This window comes from Clarias gariepinus, chromosome 17 (genome assembly GCF_024256425.1).
Source record: "Clarias gariepinus isolate MV-2021 ecotype Netherlands chromosome 17, CGAR_prim_01v2, whole genome shotgun sequence".
Classification (NCBI taxonomy): Eukaryota; Metazoa; Chordata; class Actinopteri; order Siluriformes; family Clariidae; genus Clarias; species Clarias gariepinus.
This window is the reverse complement of record NC_071116.1, coordinates 6,918,414-6,933,301: the sequence shown is the minus strand read 5'-3', so window position 1 is coordinate 6,933,301 and position 14,888 is coordinate 6,918,414. Positions and strand designations below refer to the sequence as shown.

At 41.1% G+C, this 14,888-nt stretch overlaps 1 protein-coding gene across 4 annotated transcripts in view; it reads right to left on the bottom strand.

Annotated features, from left to right (window-relative positions):
- Positions 1–3,971: 3,971 nt before the first annotated feature.
- The window catches only part of apc (APC regulator of WNT signaling pathway), a 40,023-nt gene continuing 29,106 nt past the window's right edge, over positions 3,972–14,888 (bottom strand). For all 4 annotated transcript variants that reach the window (XM_053515830.1, XM_053515828.1, XM_053515831.1 and 1 more), the window contains 9 exons: positions 13,649–13,729; positions 13,154–13,252; positions 12,502–12,880; positions 12,303–12,398; positions 12,056–12,195; positions 11,895–11,972; positions 11,682–11,798; positions 11,374–11,588; positions 3,972–11,246 (listed from right to left, as the gene is read on the bottom strand). In XM_053515830.1, coding sequence (XP_053371805.1) covers positions 4,877–11,246; positions 11,374–11,588; positions 11,682–11,798; positions 11,895–11,972; positions 12,056–12,195; positions 12,303–12,398; positions 12,502–12,880; positions 13,154–13,252; positions 13,649–13,729 — 7,575 coding nt within the window. In that variant the 3' untranslated portion in view covers positions 3,972–4,876. The remainder of the gene's footprint in view (positions 11,247–11,373; positions 11,589–11,681; positions 11,799–11,894; positions 11,973–12,055; positions 12,196–12,302; positions 12,399–12,501; positions 12,881–13,153; positions 13,253–13,648; positions 13,730–14,888) is intronic.

Genomic DNA, 14,888 nt, shown 5'->3' with positions numbered 1-14,888 from the left:
TTCTGTCTTATCTGGATTAAGCAGAAGGAAGTTAATTAGCATTCAATTTCTTATGTCCTGCACAAATTGCTCAACTTAGTAAGCTGGTTTATCTCATCAGGTTTTGCTGAGACATATAACGTGTGTCATCAGCATAACAGTGAAAACTAATACCATGCTTACAAATTATGTTGCCCAGAGGAAGCATGTAAAGGGAAAAAAAGCAGTGGACCTAAAACTGAACCCTGTGGAACACCAAACTCCACTAGAGAACATGCAGAATAATCACCAATTAGGTCTACATACTGATACTGATCGGTCAAATAGGATCTGAGCCAGGAGCTGTACCCTTAATTCCTACTACATTTTCTAATCTGTGAAGAAGAATACTATGATCAATGGTGTATTTATGATCAAAATTCTAATAAGAAAGATTTACTGTGTAATAAAGACTACTTAGAAGGTTAAAAATCCATTTTCTCTCTCAGCCTCTCTTATGTGTGTGCGTGCGCAAGTTGACATCGAGCCAGTTCATACACTCTCTCTCGGGATGGGAGGGGCTTTACAAACACACAGACAGACACACACACACAGCGTGAAATACTTAAACGGAAACACTTATCTGTCAGGATTTCTTTTTACTTTTTTTAAAAGATAAAATGCAGGTTAATTTGTTTGGGCTGTTTGTTATTTTTTTGGGCTGTGGAAGAAATATTTGAGTTTCCATTATTTCTTATGGGAAAATTTAATTTGGTTTACGAGTGTTTTGGAATACGAGCCTGCTTCCGGAACAAATTATGCTCGTAATCCAAAACAGTCAAGTAGGAAAAAAGCAGTCAAGTAGGAGAAATACATACAATTAAAAGCATCAAAGGGACAAAAGAAGAAGACGGACAGACAAACAGAGTGAAGAAGAGTAAGACAAAGACGGGAAGGCAAGGATAAAGATAAGAGGTAATCATTTTAATAAGTATTCTTTGGTATTAATTGTGTCACTCCATTGACCTGTAAAGGTTTTCTTACTTTAGTGAAACAGCATAGAAGAAGACAGAGGACAATCGTCAACTATTAATCTGCTGATCATGTTAAAATACAAAGGTATCTGTATCAGATATGTCAACTGACAATGAGTGTGCATTAGTTAACTTGTTTTTCTACAGGGTTGTTCTAGACAGCTGGATAAGATTTGCTGTGGGATGATGAGTGAATGAAAGTTTAAGGTAAGACTTTTAAAAAAGCACTAAATGCAGAGGGCCCCATATCCTTGTTTGCCTTGAGCCCCCAAATTGCTAAATCCGCCACTGCGTGCACACACACGCATATATACGCATACACACTCATTCACACACAGGCGATTTGGGATTGCCAGTTGGCCTAATCTACATGTCTTTGAACTGTGAAAGGAAATCCAACAAGCACACAGAGCTTTTTTTTGTTTGTTTGTTTTACTGACTTAACAATTCATAAAACATAGTATGACAATGTTTATTAAAATAAAAAAAAAGGGTGTGCAAGACTTTTGCACAGTACTGTAGGTCAAGCATCAGGTATTATTCACAACATACAACAAAAGAGCAGAATGAGAGAAAAAACGTCTTCTGTCCTAGTGATTTGGTGGCATGGTTATTGGTTCTAGATGGACTGGTTTAAGTATTTTATACAAACTACATGCAGTCTTACAGGTTTACATAAAATGATAAAAGAATAATAATAATACTTAACCTGCAGCCTTCTTTTGGTGTTTGGTATTTACCGGGGGTTGGCATTTACTATGTTGCATTACCACCACAACAAGCAGTGGTCATGGCATGCCCTTGCTGAATAATGGCCATTTACATAATTTGGCACCCCTATCCAGAGCGACTTACACTTTATCTCATTATACATCGAAGCATTTAAGGGGTTAAAGGCCACTGAGCTACCACTGAACCCTGGCCAGAATGGTTTGCAAGGACAAGAACACCACTGTTCTCCAAATAATCACTCTCTATAACCATGGCGACCAGAAAACAAGACAGAATGGACAGCTTGCTGAAGCTCAAGGCAGATGGGCTCCATAAATGATTGTATTCATTGCACTTCTGCCACACAAATAGCTAATTTGAAATTACAGGAATATGCTGCTGCAAAAAGGGCTCCTAATATGGTAAAAAGTGTGGAAGTCGGCATACTGTACCTACAATTTATGGTGTATTGTTTCAAACCAGCTGTAAATTCATAACACAAAGCATCATGATTTCAACAGTTCAGTCATTGTAACCATTTTTTTTTTTTTTGCTGGTGTGTTCCATTTCCATTCCATTTCATCCTGTTATAATTTTGCAAGACAAATAAACAATTTGCAAAACCACCAACTGGTAGGCCATAGCTGTTGGGTGTTAAAGCTTCCTTTAGTGCAGATAAATACAATACTTTTAATTAATTAATAAAATGCATCATCTTGATCAATTACTACTGATACAAACATTTTAAGATACTTTCTGTTTATTTAAACTTCATTTAATTTTTTTTTAAATATACCAAATTTATTTATTTATTTTTTATGGTGGCGGGGGTTGTGTTGACTGGCAAAAAATACTATCAATAATTGTTTGACCACTAAAATGGAGGGGGAAAAAAGAAATAAGAAAAAAGTTACAATTTTAAAAGGAAACACCTACGGACATTTTAAATGACCGGAACAAGGTTAAGAACCCTTCAACACATTAACAAAACCTGGAAGAATAGTGAACTGTCAATAGAATGCAGATTAACAACTGAAGTTAAATTGTAAAAGAAATCAACAGTAAAAAGCACAGCAACATTTACTTGCGAAAGTAAGAGCATTTCCTTACATACAATGTGATGAAAACTGGGACTGAACAGCTGTGTGCAATAAGAAAATCATGTCAGTGTGACTCATCAAAAGAAGAGGCTTTAACTTGGTAGAGATCATAAAGATTAGCAAAGAAACATTTTATTTGGTCTAATGAGTGATGGTTGTGTCAGGGTGAGAACGGAAACGCATGAAGCGATGCATCCATCATGCATAGTAGTCACTGTACAAGCCTCTGGAGGCAGTGGTATGTTCGGGTTGTTCAGTTGCTCAGGTCCAGGCTCAGCAACATTATGTGGCAAAAAATGAAGTCAGCTGAGGACCTAAATGACCAGAGTTTCACATCAATGTAGTTTTCCTTCCCTGATGGCACAAGCATATTCCAGGACACAAATTGAGAGTGTGGTTCTGGGAGCATGACGAATCATTTTCACACATGAACTGGTCACCCCATTCTCTGCAAAGCTAAATGTCACTAAATGAAATCTTGGTGTGCAATTTTTTTGGCCAGGTAGTGTATATGGACTGGGAATTAAACATCTAGAAATACACAAGCTACTAGGTTGCATACCATAGGTCACAATTATTTACATATTCAAGCAAACATTAAAAAGAAAAAAAAAAACTCGCTGGAAAAATGAATAAATTTATGAAATACAGTAAATTCTTAGATTGCGGTAACACGGTTTGTGAGTGTTCCGCAAGTGTTCACTCTCACAGAGAGTGTGTATAAACTGGCACGGTGTCAAATTACGCGCGCGCACACACTCCGCAGCGTAAGAGAGAGAGAGAGAGAGAGAGAAAAAAAAAAAAAAAACACCGCCTGAGTGCAACGAAAACAATTATGTCGGGATTTATTTGGACTTTTTTTTTTAAGTAAAAGTGCAGGTTAATTTGTTTTATTTTTACTTATATTTTGTGTTAATTATTTTAATGTATTTATGTTTTGGGCTGTGGAACGAATAATTTAAATTTCCATGATTTCTTATGGGAAAATAAAATTTGGTTTATGGGTGTTTTGGAATACGAGCCCGCTTCCAGAACAAATTATGCTTGTAGGTTCCACTGTACCATGAAATAAAATTTTGTAAAGACATCATAAAAAAAGATTAAGAAAAGGTATGTATAAGGTGCATATATAAGGACAGATTCAATGATAAAATGCACAGAAAGCAACTCTCACCAAAATGGTGTTTATTACATCGATTTGCCATTTGTAATTTTAAAAGTATGTCAAACATCAATTAGCTTACTTAACTGTATGAAGAAAAATGAAAAAAAAATGTGGCATGTTGGTAAAAGAGTATATCCATTCATGTGCTTTAACATGTCTCTTTAAAGTCTCTTGAATAATATTTAAAGTAAATGAGGTTTTATAAAACACCAAAACCTACAATAAATTAAATCTATCAACTTCAGTCCTTCTGAGGCCGAAGTGTCACCTTAAAACACCTTAACTAAAAATGTTGTAGACAAACAACAGAGCAATGATTCTATTTATTTTTGTATTCTATGTCCATTGTAGATATCCTCCAAAGTATTTGTTTATTGTAGTTTATTCCTTACTTTCAAAAAGTACAGACAAAAGTGTAAAATGTTACACTACAGCTATCAGCACATTGTGTGTCCATACCAATGTTCAACTTTACTTCAGGAAATAGCAGAACATTGAATGAGGTCATGCAGGGAGCAGGAGTCATAACATACAATATGTGGCGGTAAAAATGAGTTTGACATTTGAATTAATACAGGTGTACAGTTTCTTAAAAATCAAACGCATTAGTACGGAGGGTGAAACAAAAAAAAATCTCAAATATTCCACTGTAATTATCTACCTCAAGTCAGGCAAGATATGATCTTGTCACCAGTTTAAATTAAATATATACATAATTAAATCTGTACAAATTGACATACAATATCCTGGCCCTCCTCATCAGATAATCACGTGTGCCTGTCACAATTCTATCAGCAAAAAGTACACAACCAGATATTTGCTTAGACTACAATATGTTTATACAGTTTTTCTCCCACAATGATGAACAAAACACGTTCCAAGTATTGTCCAGTCCATTAAGACAACTTTTACACCGAGGTGACAATATAGGACCCACTTTCTGTTGTGTCTCCTTTAGAGTCTCTCTTTTTGACACCGCTGTTTACTGGAGTTGGGATCTGAGACGGCCTTGGTGTTGTGCTGTCAGCACTGCTTTTTCTAGGGCTTGGGGTATAGTTAAATGGACTAACCCTTGCTGCAACAGCACCACTAGGGGAGCTGTGTTTGCTGGAATTGGTTGAGCTGAAAGGCGTACGCTCTGCAATCGCAATTTCATGAACTTCTGTAGCAATATTTGGAGTGCTTAATACAGGTTTGATGTCAGTCACTTTTTTGTCAAGACTCTCACTACTTCGAATTAAGTTCAAATTAGTTTCTGAACCGAGACGTCGAGTGGCTGCATGCTCATTGGCTGTTGGCTGCTTATGATGCATTTCACTCACATCCCAATTACTAGGATGTAGTCTTCCAGGCAAGCTATCAATCACTGGAGGTGTGTTTGCTGTCGGTGATTTACTGGACCTAGGGCTGTTGATGGGACAATCTTCAATCCTCACCCAGACATCCTCATTTTTAGACTCTGTGGTACCCGGCGGATGTGCCGTGCGTACATCTGTTGGATCGGGTAAATCTAGGGTCATTGAGGGAGTCGTTTCATTATCTTTTATTTTCCTCCACGTTCCTTTCCTTTCTAGTCCCCCATCCTTGTTTTGTCCAGATCGCTGAGGTGGATTGGGGGTCTGACGTTCATCTTCACTTTTGCCCTTTTCGCTAGATTCAGATGATGCGGACAGTATTGAGGAACTGCTGCCTGTTCTTTTCCAAGTGCCTACTCTTGGGAGAGAAGACGAATGTTTGCTGTGCTCCCTTTTCCATGTCCCTCCTCTGTTAACTGGGAGTCTTGACGGGCTCTCTGAATGGGAGCGGGAGATGTCATGACGCCGAAGTGACTTCCCATCACCATTTTCTGAAGAGTTCTGGCTTTGAGGGGATTTTTTCCAGCCACTTCCTTGGTATGGCAAAGTGAGAGACATGTCTGGTAAGGACGGACTTGAAATAGGTGTTTGAGACTGACTAGGAGAGGAAGGAGACAAAGACTCAAAAGAAGCAGACTCCTCTAATTTCCGTTTCAGGGTAGGACTTGGGGCTTCTTTAATGAATGTTGATTGGCGAACAAGTCCAGGTTTCTCTGATCTGTCGGACTCGCTCCCACTTGACTTTGTGGAAGACATTCGAGACAGCTCTGATTTTTTGGAAGAGCTTGTGGCTCCACACTGATTTGGAATTTTTGAAGCAGATTCACTTCTGGGTATACCACTGGTGCTTCTTGGCAAGCCACTATGTTTCGGGGGTGTTTGCTGACCCAGCTGCCTCCCAGGAGAAGGGTAAGACATTCGACCAGACCCAGGTTTGGAAGCTGCACTTGGAGAAACAGTACGAGGTATCTGGGAGAATTTGTTGGGTGGAGTTAGACCATTCCTACCTGGTGAGGCAGAGGTACGACCAGGAGACTGCATAGGTCTAGCTAGAGATTGCTGGGGTGGTCTAGATGGTGTTGAATCCCTTGATCCCGATCGAGAAGAGGTTTTACTTGATCCTCCTTGGGAGACAGCTGGTTCTCTGGCAGGACTAGGGTCTGATTTAGATGGTGTCTTTATAGTCCTAGGAGAGTTTCCAGAATTTGACGCCTGAGGAGCTGGGGGTTTTGTGGTTTGTGCACGAGTAGGAGGCTTTTTCGGAACAGGACTGGTACTGGGAGAACTGCTTCTCACACCAGGCACATGAACCATTGTCCTTCCTCTTGACACTACAGGAACTTGGGCTTGTCTCTGTTGAGATGTCATGGTCTCAAGACTAGGTCGTGGTTTTCCAGTTATGAGACTTTTATAAACTTTCTTACCACCTTTTAAGCTTTTTGCAGCTTCTTCCTCTTTCTTTTTTGTCTCTAAAGTGCTTTTCTCACCAGGTTTTAATATTCGTGGTCCTTTATTGGCAGGTGGCTTATTCTCATCTTGATTTGAAGGCAGGTGGAAAGGAGATCCGATGGAAATTCCAGATTTGAGAGAAAGGATGGAATCGGAATCAGATGATCCTTGCCTGGATAGACTGGCTGCAGCCTGGTGCAGACTGCTAACAATTGAATTAGCACCTTCTTGGATGGCTTTCCAGTCAAACGATTCAGAGTCTGGAGACAAGGCTTGCTCTGAAATAGGACTATGAGTATCTGTAAGATCCAGTATGAGGTCTGGTTCCTCTGCTAAAATGCCATCACCTAACATGCCTTTCTCCTCCTTAACACCTTGATCATCACTCTTACTTCTAGGTGGTTGCTTCTTTTTCTTTGGCATTGCAGAACTGATGCACTCTTGTAAGAGGTCATCCTCAGAATCAATACTGAGTGAGCTAAGAGAGCTATTCCGAGAGAAACATACAGGAGTATCCTCTACATGAAAGGCTTTTGGTGCATAGCCAGAGGCTTGAGGCCTAGGCATTTCTACTTGTGACGCATCCTCTTTGTGTGAGCAATCTTTGTTGTTGTTTTCTTGGTCAATGTCACTAAGAGAACTGAGAGAGGAATTTCTTGAGAAACACACTGGGGTGTCCTCTATTGAAAAGTTCTGCTTTTCATCAGGCACTGTTCCAGTACTTTCTTTGGATGCAAGCGAAAAACCTGGTTTTTGAAGGGATTTTGTTGGGGCGCTCTGAAATGTGGTCACTCTGCTGGTGTTTCCAGAATGCTCGCTATTATTTTTTGAAAGTGGAAGCTTTCTTTGTTCCTTATCTTTCCTAAGCTCAGCTTTCTCCTTGGAAAGGTCAAGATCGTCGTCCTCGAAATCCAGTGAGCTTAGTGAGTCGTTGCGAGAAAAGCAATAAGGAGTACCCTCAATTGGTGTGTAATGGTGCGGAGAATCAAAGGCAAAACCTGGACGGGCACGTTCTTCAGTATTCAGAGGTTTATCTGCCAATGCTCTGGGGCCCTGTTTAGACTCTAGTTTTTTTGATTCTGTGTTTTTATCAGGATATGTTGCTTCTGGTAAGTTGCTAGAAGCATCTGGTCGCTTTAGCATTCTTGCTCTATATTCATTGCTTTGTGGCATCGGTTTTACAGGAGAAGTTGGCTTTTTCTTTTCAAACTCTTGCTGAACTAGACTGCCAGTAGCACTAGGTGGATGCTGAGGTTGATCAGACATTTTTTGCACTCGAAATGGCTTGTGCATTTTCCCTTTTGGCATTGCTGAGTTTATGCATTCAGCAAGAATGTCATCCCCTTCATTCTCACCAGGAGAACACTGCGTGTCAAAAGCTGCAGCAATGTCCGTCGTTTCTGCACTTTTACCCTCTGGGACGGTGTCTCGTCTTTGATTTGATGCCTCAGTTTGGGAAGCTGGAATTTCAATGGTAGCCAATTCATTTGGAGGTGAATCAATTGTAAGGTCACTAAGAGATGTTGCTGTGGAGAAGTTAGTAGGTGTTCCTTCTACACAATATACCCGAGGCATGTCCTCTCCATGGCTTAACGCCATATGTTTTTGCAGCGGTCCTCTGTTTTGTGAAGGGAGTAGTTTGTAAACAGGGAGCTGGCTCGGTTTACGGACCACTGGTGGTGGTATTCTTGAAGAAGTGTTTGGTGGTGTTTGCTTCTTGGGTTTTCTGGAGGACTTTGTAGGCATGGCTGAATTTATACATGCTTCTAGGATCTCTCTATCATCATCGTCATCGTCAGAGTCATCCAATATGTCTTTCTCAGTTTCAGCAGTTGCTGAAGGCTTGTCTTGCCTTTTACATTCATTAGTGTCTTCTTTCTCTGGCTCGGGCTTGTTTCCGTGGTCATCCTCATGAAGTGGTGGCATTATCTTTAGCTCAACATCCTTTTGAATAAAGGGCTCATCCAGGCTTAATGCGCTGAGACTAGAGGCACATGAAAATCCCTCTGGAGTACTTTCTGTAGCAAAGTGTAAAAGTGTGTCATTATCTGGAAGCACTTGCACTTTTTGTACGGCAGCACTAACAACTGCATGCCTTGGCGCCATGTCTCGTTTTTCAGCATGTGGCGGCACGCTAACTTTCTGCTTTATGGAGGTTGTACGTGGGGGTGGCGGTGGAGGTGTCTTGCTACGACTGGGTGGCATTGTTTGTCCGGGGCTATCAGGCAGGTCACTAGGGCTGATAATGCCACTGACCATTCCACTGTATGGCTCACTCTGTACTGAGCTTGCAATGGAGTGGCTTTCAAAGCTGTCAAGAGAGCTAACAGAAGTGCATCTGCTAAACACAAGAGGGGTTTCTTGAACGTAATGTTCAGGGGGACTTTTGGGGGTCTGAGCACCACTTTTCGATGGTGATTTTGCACCGGATGAAAATTCTACTACTTTATGCCTGGGACCCTCACCATGCCCAACATGAGCTCCTTGGTGTCGTGGCGGCTTCATTCTGACATAATGGCCGGATGAAGAACCATCTGTTGTACGCTGATCAGGAACATTACTGGATGATTTCTCAGCAACTGGCAAATTTGTGTAGTTGCTAGATGCATTGACATTCTGTTTACAGCTCTCCATTTCATCTTCAGAAGATAAAGATGACAAGGAGCTCCCTCTTGAGAAACATATAGGTGTATCCTCTACACAATATGTCTGCAATGTTTCTTGATTGATTGTAGAAGGCTTGCAAGTGGTTTTCTGAATCGAACTGCCAGGGCCTGGTCGATTTTGAGAAGAGGGCTGCGGGAGCTGTTTTTGCCTATTCTGAGTTTTTATTGACGAAACAGACGATGAACTGTCCTGGCTTAGCTGGTCCTTGACAGAGCTCTGTGAAGATGCTGCCTTTGAATGACTAAACACTGGCTTTTTGGAAGATGCATCAGAATATTTTAAACTATAATCAATAGGTTGTTCTACATGGTGATCTTCATTGTATTTTATGCTGTAGTTGGTAGGCTGTTCATCAAGTTGTTCCTCTTCTGAATAGCGCTCACTGTAGTTAGTTGGTTTGTCATCGCCAAAATCATCCACTGTACAAATTGTTTGGTTGATTTTTTTGTTCATTCCATGAGCAGACGCACTGCTACTTTGTTCATTAGGTCCCCTGGAACGGAATCCTCCAGTCATGTCCTGTTGAACAAACAGGGGCTGGTATTTTTTAAGCTTATCTTCACTTTCACTGGTTCCTTCCGTGTACAATGGGTACCCTGGGCTCTGAGACCTGGGTGGATTGTGCTCAGAGCGTTTCAGTTCATCCTCTAAAATCTTGGGCCTCGCCCACCTCTCAGTCTGGCTTGGGCTTTGTCGACCGGAGTTGAGCTGCTCATCTGAGTACTTTAAACTATAATTAATCGGGGTGTCGAGATCCCCATCATCATCCTCCATATGATTTGCATTGTGTATCTTATGGGCAAGATCCGCTGGGTATTTTCTATAGACACACCATTTTCCTTCATCATCTTCCGAGTATGAATCCACAGATGGTTTCATCTGACCCCTTTTTCCATAGCCATCAGTGCTGCTGACACTATTAAGGCTGTCATTAGATGCTCTATACTCCAGTTTAGGCATAGGACAAGGTCTGCCTGATGTATCTGGTTTACTATAGTTGAACAAATTTTGGTGACTATGAACCCCAGTCTGACGTCTGATGAGATCATCCTGAACTATGTGAGGGTCAGGAGTGGATCCAGCATTTCGTTCATCTAAGCCCAAGTGCATACTTTGTACTTCTTCCATTACCATTGCTATCTGTGTGGCAGTGGTAGGCATTTGCATTCCCATTCTTTTAGCCGAGTCAGGATCTGGGTGGACACCTCTTCTCTCGCGATCCAGACTCATATCTCTCTCAGACCTAACACTGTCCGCATTTCCCCTGTTCTCCCGAGAAGATGGACTGGAAAGCACCGGCGTGTTCATGTAAGGGGAGCGAACACCAACACCACTAGTGTTAAAACCATCTGACCTGCAAACCGCATCGTAATCGCCGTAAACATTGTGCTTGTGCCGAGGCTTGTTTCTGTGAGATGCCTTAGGACTCAAATTATCTATATTGTCAAAAGTCTCAGAAAGATGCTGCGCATCCAGTTCTTCAATTAGTGCTTTCTGTTTTCTTACATGTAGTGAAGGCAGGCTAGATCCAGGAGACATTATGTTTGCATCCTTGTATTTGGCAGGCCGATTAGCCATGAGGTTTCTCAGAGCTGCAGCACTACCCATAGCAATCATTTTGTGCTTGGAGTGAATCAGATTTTTTAGCATACTAACTGCACCCATGTCCCACAAAGCCTCCTGGTCTTTCGCATTTCGAGCAGAAAGGTTCCACAGAGTTCCACAGGCGTTGCTCACTATTGTTAAGCTGTGAGATTTGAGATGCTGAAGAAGGGTCTGCAGACAGCTGCTCTCCCGCAGGATTTGCCTACAATAGTAAAAAAAAAAAAATAAAAAAAATAAAAAAAATCATAAGTGAGACCATTATTAGCATTTGCAGACCTGGAAAAATAGCAACAATTGCTTATGACAGAAGAAGGAATATAATCTTTCACCTGTGCTCCTCATTTGTGGCTATAAGACTTGAAACGTTCCTCAAGATGCCTCCACCACTTTCAATAATGGCAAGGGTGTTGGTTTGGCTTCTGTAGGTTAGAGTGCTTACTAAAAAGGCCAACGCACCAGCCACAGAACAGATATCAGCCTTGTTTTCTGTGCAATGAGCAGATAAGTTCCAAAGGGCACTGAGCACACTTTTTAGTGTTGATTCCTATGAAAGCAAAAGGATTTAGATATCATGACAAAAAAAAAAAACAGTAATGTTTATTTAATTTAGGTATATTCCACTTTAAACAGTCCTTACCTTCTGAACCTCAAGTGCACACTCCATAAGAGCCCTGACACTGCCAACCTCACGCAGTGTCTTTTTACTATTGACATCAGCACGCCAAGAGAGGTTTCTTAATACGCTGGCGATAACCTGAAGGAATAATGATAATCAAATAAATAATAATAGGATAACCGTAAGATAGGTATACCTACATAACTGATATATGATAAAAATCTAAAAATTTACCTGTTGCAAATCCTCACTTTCAGATTTCAGCTGAGCCACCATGGCCCTCATACAGCCCTTCATGGAACAAAGTGTGGCCTTGGGAAAACAAAACATTATTATTAATAAGAAGACGACAAAAAGAAACAACTTGTCAAACTAAATCAAATAAAACCTCTTACCTTGTTGGCTACATCTCCAAAAGTTAAGTTTGTTAAAGCCATGCCAGCATATCTTCTAAGTGTAACACTGTAGTGGTCACTCGTAAGGCCATAAATTTCACAGTCCACCTGCAACAGTTCACCTATAGCCTGTAGTCCACCTACAAAACAGTAGCCACTAAGTACGCCTTTTAAAATACACAGGATTCTAAAGAAACAGGTCTCTGAGAACTCTATTAAACGTCAGTCTTCGGTTTAGCAAACGTACCAAGTTCGTTCATTGCATGTCGATGCTCCTCATCAAAGGACAGCTTCATGAGAACACAAACAGCAGGGCAGATCTGGTGCTCCATAGGGGAAGGCACTAAAAATCAAAAAGAAATAGATTAGCAAAATAAAACTGGCTCTTAAACTCTCTGGTAAAACTCGGATGATACAGGGGAAAAAAAAGTGTAAGGCAGGCCTACTTGGGTTTTTGTCTTGGTCTACTCCACGCTCATGGCTCTCCTGCCATTCCCAGCAGGTCTCGCAGTACGCCCTGATCTGTTCCAGCAAGTGGAGAACTCGGATCTCTCTCCGGCCGCGCTTGTCGTCCGGCTGTGAGTGTATAATGTTATGCAGAGCAGCACTGGCCCTAGCCCGGGCCTCTTTGCTTCCTCGAGAGTTGCCAAGCAGAACAGAGTCCTTGTCGTTGCCATGCAGGAGCTGGATAAGCAGCGGCAAGCAGCCAGACTGACGCATGGCTATACAACTGTCCTGAGAACTGGACATGGCCAGAAGAGTACGAGACATGTCATCCTTATCATGAGTACCCAGCATGGACAGCAGAGAGTACACCATTTCCACCTAGGGAGTAGAGAGAGAAGAAAGAAAGGGAAAAAAAGTCTTTACGCTAACTGAACATTGTAGGTGCAAAAAAAAAAGTTAAAGTGAAAATAAAATTGAGTATCAATAAGTTTAACATTATTTGTTTGCCTTACTGGCATGTCAGTACGTTCTAAACTGATTAGGTTAAATTCTTTTGGTTAAAATTTCCCAATGAAAACTGACCGTTACATAGTAATTTAAAAAAAAAAAGTATTAATTGATATTAATATGAAGAAATATTTATTAGCTCACCTTGGTACCCAAATGACTGGTAAGTCTGCGTGGTACTGAGTAGCTTCCTCCACTACTCATGTCACTAGCTGTGTCATGGTCCACACGAGAGCTTGAGGCCTGGCCAAAAAACCAGAGTTATCCTTTTTTAAAAAAAATAAAAATCATGCCATTTTATTCCTCACTGCAAAAAGCTTAACTATTTACTTAAGAGATATATTTCAACAGTATACTGCAGAACATTTACTATTAACTGTTTTAAGTTAACGAAGGTCAGTAAATCACACTTGATCCCTGTGGCTAATCCAGTCACACATCTGTGGCGCCATCTGTCTGCAAAACACTCTTGTTTCATAAGCCAGGCATATGGCACGTGACTCCCCAGCAAGCCCACAATAGACCTCTAAAAACGTTTATTAAATTACTGTTTATAACAAACACTGCTTAAAAGTTTGTAACAAAATCACACTTCTTAGTGAGAAGTGGAGAAACATGCAGATTTTTTCTTTTCTGTACCTGAGAGCAAGCTCCGTTCCCGATGACTGAGTCTCCGGACGCCTGTGCCCCCTCAGCCTGGGCCAGGAGCTCATGCTTGGCCTGAGGACGTGAAATGAGAATGTTACAAAGAAGCTAATGAAGTGTAAGTAAGTAAGAAATATCCTTTTATAATCTAGTTATACATTTTGAAATAATAATATCCTGAGTAGCAGGAATATAAGCATCATTAAGTGTTTTTGTAAATGAAATGGTCGTTTTGCCTGAAATGGTTTAAGTGGAAAATGAAACCTGGACTGTCACCACAACCCGACCCTGTCTCTATTTTTACATGCAATGTTTATTTTAATTTACACGTGTGCCCGAGTAAATTATAAACCAAGTGTGCATGTGTGTCTCTCTCTCTCTCCCTCCATCCGTCTGTCTCTTTCCCTCAGTCCGTCTGTCTGTCCCTCCCTCCATCCATTTCTCTCTCTCCATCCCTCTTTCTGTCTGTCTCTCTGTCTGTCTTCTCCCTCTCGCTGTCGTTCTGTCCCTCCATCCATCTGTCGGTCTGTCTTCCTCCCTCCATTTTGCTGTCTGGCTCTGCCTCTCTCCATCTGTCCCTCCCGTCTTCGTCTCTCTCTTCTTCCCTCCACCTTTTTATCTACCTCCCATTGTCTGTCTGTCTTTTCCTCTCTCCATCTTTGTCCCTCACCCCCTCCCTCTTTCTCTCTGTCTATCTGTCTTTTGGATTGGTCTCTCTGTGTGAACCTCAGTCTGGCAGACAAAAACCAACAGACACCCCCCACCCCCGTCACACACAGCCAATTTCTATCACCAAGTCCTTCTCTCCCTGACCTACATAATGCAGATATGGCACACAGAAACGCACACTCACATACAACCATACTTATCAAACATCATCTTTAAAAAAAAATTCCAAATCATCTTAAATCCTCACAAATAATCTGGTAATGAACCTTCTGCTTGGACAGCAAGCCTTATAGCCCCTGATCTGTACGAGCCAGATCGCACTCACATCTGTTCATGCCCTGTCCACACAAAGAGTCTATATTTGGGACACAAGATTGTTCCATTAGCGTGTGGTAGCAGAAAGGTTCACACATGTAGAATGTGTATAATCACAGGCACAGAAGCTGTTGCACTTGCAACAAATGAGTGCAACGCTGCAAACTAATTATAGAAACCTTATATGTCTTTCACACTGGCAGATTTTCATTAGAAATCAAATATTTTTTCCAAGATTGATATTTTGCAA